Raw genomic sequence first — 13660 nt, forward strand, 5'->3', positions numbered from 1 at the left:
TAAACAGAACGCACTCAAGTTTGAGGGAGCTTGACAGAAGGCAGCCGGGTGCAGTTAAAAAGAGATTCGGCAGTGGTGTCCAAACTTTTTTCAAAGAGGGCCAGATTTGATGAAGTGAAAGGGGGCCATGAAGGCCAACCAAAGGGCCAACCAAAGGATTGAAGTTGTTGAGCTTTTTGTATGATTTTACCCCCAAAATTGTTCAGCTTTTTTAGGGTTGAAGTTGAGGTTTTTGTTAGGATTTTATCCCGGGAAATAAACTGCCACAAGGGACTGTTTGACCCAACCGGCAGGCCCGATTAGGCCACTGAAACAAACTATGGACATGCCTGGTTCCATAATCTTAAAAATTCCCATTACACTCTGGATTTTGGAACACAGGAATAAAGTAAATAATCAAACCATCCATTCTAGCATGCCGGGGGTGGGGGTGGGGGTAGGGTGGCAACTAAATTATATAATTTGGGTTTTGAATTATTGGCATTCTTAATGGTATTATAATTTGGCATTGTTATAATGAGGCTTTTGTTGGATTTCTGTAACTGAAAACTAATAAAAATTATTTTCAAAAAGAGATTCGGGCAGAGAACGTGAGGCAGTTCACTTTTTTCTGCCCTTCCAATCTCCACCCCAATTTCCACCCAGAGGTTCCCCAAGGCGAAATCAAAAGGAAAGATGATCAGGGCAGGCATATGCAAATAAAAGTGCAATTCATTCCCAGGCCCGTCTGCTTACCAAGGATGCGGACTGCAATCATTGGTATCTGTAAAGAGATAAAAGAGACAAAGACGCACAATTAGCCCTCTGGATTTCTACAGGCAGTGCTTTTTTGAAAAGAAGAAGAAGAAGAGAAAGAAAAAAAGTTTAGGGGTACAGTCAAACCTCGGTTTACACCTACCTCGGCGAGCGACCGCTTCGGCGAGCGACCGCCGTGGACCCGGAAGTGTTTACATCCGGGTTCCATGGCGTCGGATGCGCAGAAGCGATCTGCGCAACTCACACATGCACAGAAGCGCTCTATCTGCGCTTTGCGTACGTGCAGAAGTGTGCCTTCGGCAAGCGACCATTTCGGCGAGCGACCGCCTCCGCGAAACGGATTGCGGTTGCAAACCGAGGTACCACTGTACTCACATTTTCCTATTCTAATTGAAATACTGCCCCTCAATGAGGCCAAACAGTCACAAAATGTTTAGGGGTATGTGTACCCCTGCGTCGTTGTCGTCCCCTCCCCCAAGAAAAAAGCACTGTCTACAGGTGTCCCCTTCCAAAACAGGTTTGAACTACATTGCTAAAACACACACACACACACACACACACACACACACTAAACAAATGCACACAGGATTCTTTGCAAAGTATTGTCAGGAAAAAAAAACAGATTCAAAAATGGCCAGAACAAACCAGAGTGGGGGTTAATGTTTTTTTTCCCAGGGTGGTGGGTGGGTTGAAGGGAAACAGCGGTGTGAAGACGAAAACATCTGTCTCCACTTATCTCATTTGCAACTTTCTCAGGCCCAGGTCAAATCCAGTCCCACAATGTCATTAAAGCCCAATGATTCAGGTGATGCGAAAGCCCCACATCAAACGGCTTCCCCCTTCTGGCTTTAATCTCAAATCCCTGAGGGCAATGAGATGAGCCAGTTTTCTCATCCTCAGCCACCACCACTTCAGAAAGAGTTTGGGTATATGAGAGAGAGAAGGGGAAAAGGGAGAAAGCGCTTACTCTGAGTACAAGTCGGTCCTTCCCAGCCCTCTTTGCACACACACGTGAAGGAATCTCCACTGACAACACAAGTCCCGCCGTTATGACAAGGGTTCGGGAGGCAGCTGCTGTTCCTCGCTGGAAAAAGGAAGAAGCAAAACAGAGTTTCTTGCAAAGTTCCCCAAAACGGCACAGGTTTATAAATCAGGGATGCGGAACCTCTGGCCCTCTGGATGTGAACCGCCCTGAGATGTACGGAGGAAGGCCGGTGTAATAAATAATATTAACAACAACAACTTATTATGTATACCAGGCATCCCCAAACTTTGGCCCTCCAGATGTTTTGGACTACAGTTCCCATCATCCCTGACCACTGGTCCTCTTAGCTAGGGATCATGGGAGTTGTAGGCCAAAACATCTGGAGGGCCGCAGTTTGGGGGTGCCTGATTTATACCCTGCCCATCTGGCTGGGTTTCCCCAGCCACTCTTGGCGGCTTCCAACAAAGTATCAAAAACGCAGTAAAACATCAGACATTAAAAACTTCCCTAAATAGGGCTGCCTTCAGATGTCTTCTAAAAGTCAGATCATTGTTTATTTCCTGGACATCTGAAGGGAGGGTGCTCCACAGGGAGGGCGCCACTACCAAGAAGGCCCTCTGCCTGGTTCTTGGCAACTCTGCTTCTCGCAGGGAGGGAACCGCCAGAAGGCCCTCGGAGCTGGACCTCAGTGTCTGGGCTGAACAATGGGTGTGGAGACGCTCCTTCAGGTATACTGGGCCGAGGCCGTGTACAAATGTTACAAAGAAATAAATAATGCTGCTGAACCCCCGACTCCCGCCAGCCCCCAGCTAGTATGGCCACTGGGGGCTGGCCACTGGGAGCCCAGTCACATCCCACCCCTGTTGAAATATATTGTGATGAGCCGAGCCCACGACCATTTACTAACCGATGTTGCAGGTGGCTCCTTCCCACCCTGCGGGACACATGCATTTGAAGGCATCTCCCTCGTCATAGCAAGTCCCTCCATTGTTGCATGTGGCTTCGTCACACTGACTGTCGCCTGTCAAATGGAAAAGCAGGATTAGTTAGAAGCGAACACGCTCCCCCCCCCCAGCCGCTTTTATTAATTTTTCTGTTTTACCATTTAAAGTACTCATTTTTGCATCCTTAAGATATCAAGGACTTCCCTTCTTCTCTTTCCATGGTTCATTTTATACATACTACATCATAAATCCCTGCATATTTTACAGAAACTATACCATTCAGTATTCCATTATTACATCCATCAAAACTTATTTACACTGTTATCTTAATGCTGCCAACATTTTCAACTGTAGAGTTATTTTCCCTATATTAAATAAACGTTTTCTCTAAACATAAGTTCTTCTTGTTGTCTTCTTCTATATGTGAAATCTGCATTCTTCTCTATGTGAAATCTGCAAGTTGCGCATATTCTGTCAACTTAAGTTGCCATTCTTCATTGATTGGGACCTAGCTCACTTTCCGTTTGGGGGCTAACAAAACACAGGCCACAGTTGTTTCATACATAAACAGCCTTTTTTGACACCTGGGAATTTCAATCTGAATTATCCCCAACAGAAAGGACTCTGGGGTGTTTTTTTTTTTTGGAAAAGTACTTTTGAACTATTATTTTTTTCAATTCATTATGTACCATTTCCCAATATTCTTTTACCCATTTCAGCTCACGGTCTTAGAATGTGAACGCCAAATCACACTACATGTACGTGCGTTCGAGAACTGGTTCCTGGGAGCAGTCATAGAAATCATAGAATCCCCTGCCAAGCAGGAAACACCATCAAAACATTCCTGACAGATGGCTGTCAAGCCTCCGCTTAAAGACCTCCAAAGAAGGAGACTCCACTACACTCCTTGGCAGCAAATTCCACTGCTGAGCAGCTCTTACTGTCAGGAAGTTATTCCTAATGTTTAGGTGGACAGTCGTTTGATCGACAGGAGGTACAGAGCCCTTGGGGGGCAGCTTTGACATTCCCCCAGTTTACCTGTCCATGTTTGGCATCCGGGGGGAAAAGAGATTAATCTTAAGGAAGAACTTTGGCATGTGTGCCTATAACACATCTAGTTTCGAGCTCCTGATCTGATTTAAAAAAAAAAAAACTCAATGTACTTTGGGGGACAGTGAAAATGACACTTCATTGCACAACGCAGTCAGCCACGAACCACGACTTGCTGTAAACAATGACGCTGGCTTCACTCCCCTGCCCGGCGCAAGGAAACAAGCCACAAAGCTTGGCTCGTCGCAATGTCCCTAAGCCAAGATTGTGGTTTGTTTCTCCCCAACGAAGCCAGATCGCCAAGCCAAGTACAAATCTTGGCTTGCTGATCGCAACTTGTTTATGGGGAGGGGGGGGGGACAAAATCACAATCTCAGGTTCCGACATCAAGGTAGGCCAAGCGTTGTGGTTTGCCGTTCCCATTAGGGGAGGAGTGAGACACAGGAGCGGGTGGAAAGGCACCCTTTTCACCGTGAGCCACAGTTTACAGCGCATGGCGACAATCGGCCAATGAGGCTACTGTATTATAATAAGCCCCATTCATACACCAAACTAGGCACACCGGACTTTAGTGGTGGCACCGATCTGGGGTAGCTCCCCAAAGGCACTCACGTGAGTGGCAGGTTTTCCCTTTCCATCCATTTTTGCACTCGCAGAAGAAATCGTTCACCAAGTCTCTGCACGTTCCTCCATTGTGGCAGGGGTTTTTGCTGCAGTCGTTGATATCTGGAAGGAAGAAGAGCGAGTTAAAGGGAGGAAAAAGAAGCGTTGTGCAAAGGAGCTTGCTTTTATCCGCAGGCATGTTGCAGCCCTCCTTTTGGCCTCCCATCCCAAAGTCTGGATTAAGCCCCGTAATGCCAGTGCTGACGTTATCGTGTTTATTCTGCACCATACCCCACCGCTCACTTTCAACTTTCCTTGCCAACACACACCACTCTGGCTCCCTCGAAACAAATATAACAGTTAAGCTGAAGGCAAATGAGGCCTTATTACATAATGATTCTGTGTCAAGGCCAAAGGCCAGCAGTTCAGCCCCTCCTCTGCCTTCTCGAAGCAACACAGAGGAAAAGGGAGATATTTCAGAGATGGGAAACTCTGTGTTTGGATTAGAAGCTAGACATCATCTCAAAACTAAGCGACAGCAAGAGAAACCCTTACAGTAAAGGTTTCTACTGCCAGAATCTTTATAAACCAGGGCTGGGGAATGTTTGGACTCAATAAATTGTTGGACTACAACACCCATCGTCCTCAACCACTGCCCATGCTGGCTGGGGCTGATGGGAATTGGAGTCCCAACATCTCGAAGGCACAAAGTTGGGGGAGGCTGTTCTACGATGCCAAGATAGGAGCAGTGAGATGTTCTGTCTTTATAGAGGAAAATGGGTAAAGGTAAAGGGACCCCTGACCATTAGATTAGGTCCAGTCGTGACCGACTCTGGGGTTACGCGCTCATCTCGCATTATTGGCCGAGGGAGCCGGCGTACAGCTTCCGGGTCATGTGGCCAGCATGACAAAGCCGCTTCTGGCGAACCAGAGCAGCACACGGAAATGGTGTTTACCTTTTATCTACTTGCACTTTGACGTGCTTTCGAACTAGGAGCTGGGACCGAGCAACGGGGGTTCACCCCATCACAGGGATTCGAACCGCCGACCTTCTGATCGGCAAGCCCTAGGCTCAGTGGTTTAGACCAGCGTTTCCCAACCTTGGGCCGCCAGCTGTTTTTGGACTACAACTCCCATCATCCCTAGTTAGCAAGACCAGAGGTCAGGAATGATGGGAATTGTAGTCCGAAAACAACTGGAGGCCCAAGGTTGGGAAACACTGGTTTAGACCACAGCACCACCCGCGTCCCGTATAGAGGGAAATACATGGATATAAAACCTTCAAGCCCTTTATTCAGCAGTACTTGGGTTGGCAAAAAGACCATTCCAGTTAAAGTGACCCATTCCCTTCTGAACTTAAATTACTGGCAGCCAAGGTTTCATCACATCTGACACCCCTAAACGTACTTTTTTATCTTTTCAAAACTTCTCCAGTTTATAACAAGGCAAAAATATAGTTTAAGCAACTCCAGAGTCACTTAACTCCTGAGTCAAAGGAGCCAGCCAGATCATTCCTGCGTATAAGACTACTTTTTAACCCAGGAAAATCTTCTCAAAAGTCGGGGGTCTCATCTTATACGGTAAATAAATAAATAATAGGGTAGCAACTTTCTTTTAAGAACAAAAAAACGCCCATTGCTCCTTAAGAGGATCTTTTGAGGACTGAATCTTTTGAGGACTGAAGTCCAGACAGAGGATGTGAAAAGTGTCAACACGGAGAATGACAGAGTCTCCACCCGTCAACCACCTCCCTTTCCAGTAGAGAAACAAAGATTTGCTTACTGGCTTCGCAAAAGGTGCCTTCCCATCCATCGCTACAAATGCATTTGTAGGAATTGATGCCATCAATGCACGTGCCGCCGTTCTTACACGGGTTGCTCTCGCAATCGTTGATGTCTGCAACAAAATTAAAAGAGATGAAGCACACAAAAAAAGGAAGTTTAGCAAACCTAACCGGGGCTGGATGGAGGAGGTGGGGTAACCATTGAACCCGGGAGGGAGCAGGCCTGTCAGAGCTTACTCCGTCTGGACCCAAACTGAAACCCAGTGCAAAAAAAAAAAAAGACAAGCAAAAGGAGAAGACACACATCGAGATTAAAGGAACAGGGCACCTCCGAGGACACTGGGAGCCTAGGGGTTTGTTTTTGGCACCAAACTGAACTCAAAGTTAGGCTTTCGCCATTTCAACCGCCTCATTTGGGTGGGAAAAGTCATTGCCGTGGTTAAGGAACTGGGAGTCAAATGCACACTCACCCAGAAGTTTATTACGCAGTTCCCAATCCAATTCCTGCCCAACCCACCTGAAGCTATGAAGCACAGCTTCCCAGGACAAAGTTATTTCTACCTAAAGCTGTAGGCCAGCCTTTGCCAACCTGCTGCCTCCTCCAGATACTGCTGAACTACAACTCCCACCCTGTCCAACCACTGGTTGGAGTTGCTGGGAGTTGTAGTCCGACAACCTCTGGTGGGCACCAGGTCACTGAACGGTGTTGCATGCAAGCAAACACCCCAATCTGCCTTTTGCCGAGTCAGCCCAGAGGTCTTCCCAAGTCCTGCTACTCAAGATCCTTTAAACAACAGAGGAGGCCAGGAATACAACCTTGCTTATTCTTCATGCACAATTCACTACAGGTTGGAGTTGAAGCCACACTGCACTGAACCTAAATTTAAGAAGACCAAGGAGAGGGCTAGGCTCCCCAAAAAGCAAGCCAGCTCTCCAGCTCTTAAAAGGTTTGAAAACATTCCTTTAAGACGGGTCATAAAAACCCCAGCATAAAATTTGCCATCTACCGCCAGAGGCCTTTTGTATGTTTATAAAGTTGGCATGCTCTGGTTATCTCTTGCTTGGACTACTTCAATGCACTCTATGTGGGGCTACCTTTGAAGGTGACCCGGAAACTACAACTAATCCAGAATGCGGCAGCTAGACTAGTGACTGGGAGTGGCCGCCGGGACCACATAACACCGGTCCTGAGACTGGCTCCCAGTACGTTTCCGAGCACAATTCAAAGTGTTGGTGCTGACCTTTAAAGCCCTAAACGGCCTCGGTCCTTTATACCTGAAGGAGCGTCTCCACCCCCACCATTCAGCCCGGACACTGAGATCCAGCACCGAGGGCCTTCTGGCGGTTCCCTCATTGAGAGAAGTGAGGTTACAGGGAACCAGACAGAGGGCCTTCTCGGTAGTGGAACGCCCTCCCAGCAGATGTCAAGGCAATAAACAACTATTTTACATTTAGAAGATAACTGAAGGCGCCCCTGTTTAGGGAAGTTTTGAATGTTTGATGCTGTACTGTTTTTAATATCTGGTTGGAAGCCGCCCAGGGTGGCTGGGGAAACCCAGCCAGATGGGCGGGGTATAAATAAATTATTATTATTTACACACACAAAAACAACCCAAGGTGCATGTTTGAGGCTAGGAGCCTCTTAAAATGAGCTTCCTTGAGGCCAAGGTAATACAGTGGTACCTCTACTTACAAATAACTCTACTTATGAATTTTTCTACTTACGAACGAAGCTCCGTCCGCCATCTTGGATGCAGTTTAGATAGGATTTTTTCTACTTACAAATTTTTAGATAGGGTTGCTTCGACTTACGAATTTTTTCTCCCAATGCATTCCTAAGAGATTCAACTTACAATTTTTTTCGACTTACAAATGTGTGTTCGGAACGCATTAAATTCGTAAGTAGAGGTACCACTGACCAGCATCAACCGGCCCACCAAGGAGGAAGGAAAGAACTTGGAGCAAAAGTCCAAAAGTGCCCTTGGTGACTGCCGCCAACCCCTGGCTCCCAAGGCCAAACAAGCTGCGGCGTACAAGGCATTTACACAGGTGGCTGCGGAGAAAGGGAGAGTCGGGGTCGCCCCCAAAGCAGGGCGAGGAGAAACTTACTTTCATGGCAGTAGGTGCCGGTGAAGCCTTTGCTGCATTCGCACGTGAACTTGCCTCCCGCCTGGCTCTTGCACTTCCCGTGGGGACCGCAGACATTGGAAGAGATGTAGCGAACACCTTCCGGGGTGCTGTTGGACGCCACGGCAACCGTGCAGCTGTCAATGACTGCGGGGGGGGGAGGAGACACGGACCCAACATGAGCTCTCGAAAGACCCACGCCGTCCCCGGCCTCCTGCGGGTCGAGGGCTTCGTGCTTTCTCTTAAAACAAGCAGGCCCTATGAAACAGCGGGCCAGATTTCTTCGCCAATGGGAGCCACACGCAAGTATAGGACACACTGATATGCAACCACTGATATGTCCAGGGCGGCTGTCTTTCAGCTCCATCTGGTACGCAGGCTGAGACCCTACCTGCCTACAGGCTGTCTAACCAGAGTGGTGCATGCTCTAGTTATCTCCCGCTTGGACTACTGCAATGAGCTCTACGTGACCCGGAAACTGCAATTAATCCAGAATGCGGCAGCTAGACTGGTGACTGGGAGCGGCCGCCGAGACCACATAACACCGGTCCTAAGAGACCTACATTGGCTCCCAGTACGTTTCCGAGCACAATTCAAAGTGTTGGTGCCGACCTTTAAAGCCCTAAACGGCCTCGGTCCAGTATGCCTGAAGGAGCGTCTCCACCCCCATCGCTCTGCCCGGACACTGAGATCCAGCGCCGAGGGCCTTCTGGCGGTTCCCTCACTGCGAGAAGCAAAGCTACAGGGAACCAGGCAGAGGGCCTTCTCGGTGGTGGCGCCTGCCCTGTGGAATGCCTTTCCATCGGAGGTCAAGGAGATAAACAACTACCAGACATTTAGAAAACACCTAAAGGCAGCCCTGTTTAGGGAAATTTTTAATCTGTGATATTTTAATGTATTTTGGTATTTGTTGGAAGCTGCCCAGAGTGGCGGGGGAAACCCAGCCAGATGGGCGGGGTATAAATAATAAATAAATAAATAATAATAAACCACCCCTCTCAGCTAAGCCACGAAGATCAGCTTCTGCCTCCTCCCAACTCAAATCAATATGATTGGGGTGGGGGCGAAGTTGTCTTGTCCTGTCGGCTAGGCAGGGGGGGGGATTAAACTTCCCCACCTACCCCCAAGCTGTGTTTATTTTTTCCTATCTGAACTGTCAAAATTTGTGGGGGTCTTGAAAGGTCTAGTAAAAATTGATGGGACGGCGGGGCTGAGGTCTAAAACATGCCTTTTCCAAGTACCCAAAAGCCGCAGGGCCAGAGCGACTTGTACCAAGGAACCACGATACTGAGGCACATGTGAAAGTCCCATTCCAAACCACGCATACATGCCTTGGACTAACAAGGGCGACACATAGTGCTGCAGAATTACTCCCTGCCACCACCACTCCAAAAGCCAACACTGTTTTTGCCTTCTGTGCGACAGATCGATACGGTAGATTAAAAAAAAGATGCCCTAAAACAGACTTGGAAAATGGTCTTTGAAGCCACCATCCCTTGTGGACAGCATTTCAGGGGCCACATACCAAAAGGTGGCTTGAAGGTAAGAGTAATAAAAAAGGTAGTTAAGTCCAGTCAAAGGTGACTATGGGCGGCGCTCATCTCGCTTTCAGGGCGAGGGAGCCAGTGTTTGTCCACGCTTCTGGAGCAATGGAACACCATGACGGAAACCAGAGTGCACGGAAATGCTGTTTACCTTCCTGTCGCAGTGGTACCTATTTATCTACTTGCACTGGCGTGCTTTCGAAATGCTAGGTTGGAAGGAACTGGGACAGAGCAATGGGAGCTCACTCCGTTGCGGGGATTTGAACCGCCAACCTCCTGATATGCAAAAGCCCAAGAGGCTCAGTGGTTTAGGCCACAGTGCCACCCAAATGTCTTGGTGGCTGCAGGTGGGCACCCAAAATGCAGGGTACGATCACAGATCAAGGACAGAATCAAGCCAGGTGAAACCCTTACAAGAGGGCTGTCTGCCTGAGGTTCCCCACACCCTTGCCTTATAGCGGGGGTTGGGGACCCTTGGCCTTCCAGGTATTGCTAAACAGCAACTCCCATCATCCTTAAAAACTGGCTGATGGGATTTGTAGTGCGGAAACACCCAACGGGCAAAGGTTCCTCATCTCTGCCATATCGGACCATTTGCCCAATAGGTGCCAGTTGGCGTTCTCTGCAGGATGTAAAAAAAAAGAGAGGTGTTTTTCCAGTCCTGACGGAAAGCGCCAGGAATCGAACCGGAGACTTTTTCCACCAACCTCCCCGGAAAAATAGCATGCGGACTGGCCAGATCCAATGCCTACCTTCACAAGGAGTCGAGCGGCAGTGATCCTTGAGGTGCGAGCAGTTCTTTCCCTCGTAATCTTCGGGGCAGTTGCTGCAGAAGTAGTCATTTTCGTAATTGAAGCACTGCGCCCCGTTCTGGCAAGGGTTGGGCTCGCAATAATCTATGTCCAACTAGGAGGGAAAGGGGAGGCAGAAGAAAAGAGGTCACCTTGAGACAAAGGGCTCATTATCATTACCCTTCACACTGCCACAAGCAGGAAGCGGCTACGGAATCCGACCTTTTTTATGATGATGATGATTCCGTCGCCCCCCGATCACTTGTGTACAGCATACAAAACAACACTTGCCAACTGCACTAAAACGAAAAGTTTATCAAGGAGGGGGCAAAGGTCTAGCACGCAAGAGTTACTGCAATTTTTCAAGGCAATTAACTTTCTCAACATACCAGGTCTGAGAACAACATTTATGAAGGAGTACACATGTGAAAAGGATTTTATATTCATGAAAAAGAACAGAGGTGCTGTATGTAAGGAAACTATAAATGTCAACTGTGAGAATGGAGATTAAAGAGGAATGAAGCGGCTACATGAGGAAGTAAAGGAAGTAATGTTTACCACACCTATCAGCCAATCACCCATTCCCACCACCCTTCTGAGTAATACCCCTCCCCACCCTCTCACTATATTTAAGGGTCTGGTGACTTCTGTTTCAGCGTATCTGAAGAAGTGTGCATGCACCCGAAAGCTCATACCAATTACAAACTTAGTTGGTCTCTAAAGTGCTACTGGAATGGATTTTTTTAATAATGGACACATGTTTGCAATGGGAACGGGAAACCTGATTATTTTAGGAAATTGTATTAAATTTAAATAATTTGGACTGATTTGTAATAACTTGGAAAACCAAGAGAGAGAGGGAGAGTTTCTGCAATTTTTCAGTGCACTTAATGGAGCCGTGGGTTTCTCTGCCCCACAGCTATTAAAGGGAAAAAAGAGGGAGAGGGGTCCATAGCGCTGCTTGGTGAATACAGGTATTCAAGACAGCGGTCCAGGCTTGGGGCTCTTATCTGGAGCTTGCGTTTCAGCAGCCCTCACCTGACAGACATTTCCGGAGAATCCAGCAGGGCAGAGACATTGGAATCCATTGATTTCATCTTGGCAGTGGCCCCCATTCAAACAAGGGTTGCTTGCACATTCATCGATGTCTCTCTCACAGTGATCCCCTGCGTAGCCAAGTGGGCAGGTGCATTGATAACCATTAACCAAGTCCTGAAAAGGGCAACAGGGAGGAGGAAAATAAAGAAAAACAGTTCGCAAGCAGAAACGACTTGCACGCGACGGCAGCAGCACAAATACCACTGGCCCAGAGATGGGAAGACAATAAAGTTGTGACCAGCGAGGAATGGCTGATGAAGATGATGGACTACGCCGAGATGGCGAAACTGACCGGGAAAACCAGAAACCAGGAAGAGAAGAACTTTAAGGAGGAATGGGGAAAATTTACAATGTAGTTAAGAGAGCACTGTAAACAACTAAAAACTTTGGCAGGATTTGAGTAATGCTTGTAAATATACGAAGAACTATGGTAAAAATGGATTGTTTGGTTTTTTTAAAAAAAAGGTTTGTTTTTTATAAAAATACACAGCTAACCGAGGTTCTCCCCCCCCCCCCAAAAGAAATTCCTGGCTACGTCCATGATTCAGACCGACCCAATCCGCAACTCCCAATCTCAACATATAGTAAATTATCTGCCAATTTTTACATGTCGCAGTTCTTTGCTGTAGTTCTCATCTCAGAAACCGTTTTTAAAATGTGCATTCCGACAGAGGAAATGCGCAACTTAAAGGTGAACTTTCAACCAGGATTTTCAAGCGCGCAGATTAAACACAGAAAACGGAATAGGGTGTGTTTCTGGGCAAACGCATTCAAAAGCAACATGGATCGGATGCAAGACTGATAAGATGCAGCTGATCCCTATTCTGCAGTACTAATTTCTGTTGAAAACATACAATGCAACCCAATACATTTCTTGGATCAAATCATATACATTTCTACCGCGAGGCAAGTCCTGTTGAGTTCAATAGGGACTCGCTCCTGCATAAGTGAATGGAAGGCTTAAAACTTGATCCCCCTCCCGCTTTAACTACGTTAAGACGAGCCTTGATTATTCAGGCTACCGGCCCACCCAGCCCCCACCCCCCCGTTTTTGCAGTGGCCACCCGTGGGAAGCCTGCAAGCAAGATGCAAGTCCCACAGCGTTCTCGTCGCTGCGATTCGCAGCCATCGCTCTCCACAACTAATCTGCAACTTACCCTGCAAGTTCCTCCATTCTGACATTGTCCAATGCAGTCGTCAATATCTGCAGTCAGAAAATAGCAACAATCACATATGGGAGGAGGCGAGCCTTTAGAAAGGCAGCGCGCATAGGAAAGGCACGAGGAAGAATTCAAGCGGGCTCCGAAACTCTATGCTAGATAAATCCCTTTGTCAAGCTTCCTGCATGCTTTCCTCCGGATAAGGCCAGGATAATGGGTGGGAACCCCGAGCCATTCTTACAGTGGAGTTGAGCGGAAAACTTCACACCATTGTTTCAAGCCACCTTATCGGCATAGAGCCGGTGTCATGGACTAATGGGTTTGAGAAAAGGGCCTCTCTTTTCATGCCAGACGGACTACTCCCTTTCTAAAAACATCGGCGGCCGATGCTGGCTAATGCTGAGCCTCAAAACTCAGAACACAGGTCCCCTCTCGCCCACAGAAACCCAAGCAAAAAAAGCAGCGGGCATTACGTAACGGCCTATGGAGGAGAAGATGCTTACTTATATCACAATTCTGGCCAGTCCAGCCAGCGACACAGTTGCAATAGTAGTTGCCAATCAAGTTCCTGCAGGAATTGGCGTTCAGGCAAGGTTTGCCCTCGCATTCGTTGGCATCTGAAAAGAGGAGGGGGTGCTGTCAAAGGGAGGGACACAGACCACGCTCTCGCGCTTTCACAGCAAACGCAGTTCGTTAGAAGACAAAACAGTTCCTTCTCGTTTTTAAGCTCCCAGGAGTGGATTAGCAAGACTTTTTTTAAAAAAAAAAGACGGAGGGGAGGCAATCGTACTCGGGGATTTTCAGATTTTATTTCCCCAA

The 13660-nt window shown here is 47.7% G+C and overlaps 1 protein-coding gene across 2 annotated transcripts in view; it reads right to left on the reverse strand.

Annotated features, from left to right (window-relative positions):
* Window positions 1–13660, reverse strand: part of JAG1 (jagged canonical Notch ligand 1) — a 67092-nt gene that overhangs the window by 11921 nt on the left and 41511 nt on the right. For both annotated transcript variants that reach the window (XM_035110076.2, XM_035110075.2), the window contains 10 exons: window positions 13345–13458; window positions 12839–12885; window positions 11622–11795; window positions 10545–10698; window positions 8231–8395; window positions 6121–6234; window positions 4348–4461; window positions 2649–2762; window positions 1724–1840; window positions 736–763 (listed from right to left, as the gene is read on the reverse strand). In XM_035110076.2, the coding sequence (XP_034965967.2) occupies window positions 736–763; window positions 1724–1840; window positions 2649–2762; window positions 4348–4461; window positions 6121–6234; window positions 8231–8395; window positions 10545–10698; window positions 11622–11795; window positions 12839–12885; window positions 13345–13458 (1141 nt within the window). The remainder of the gene's footprint in view (window positions 1–735; window positions 764–1723; window positions 1841–2648; window positions 2763–4347; window positions 4462–6120; window positions 6235–8230; window positions 8396–10544; window positions 10699–11621; window positions 11796–12838; window positions 12886–13344; window positions 13459–13660) is intronic.

This window comes from Zootoca vivipara, chromosome 3 (assembly GCF_963506605.1).
Source record: "Zootoca vivipara chromosome 3, rZooViv1.1, whole genome shotgun sequence".
In the NCBI taxonomy this organism is placed as follows: domain Eukaryota; kingdom Metazoa; phylum Chordata; class Lepidosauria; order Squamata; family Lacertidae; genus Zootoca; species Zootoca vivipara.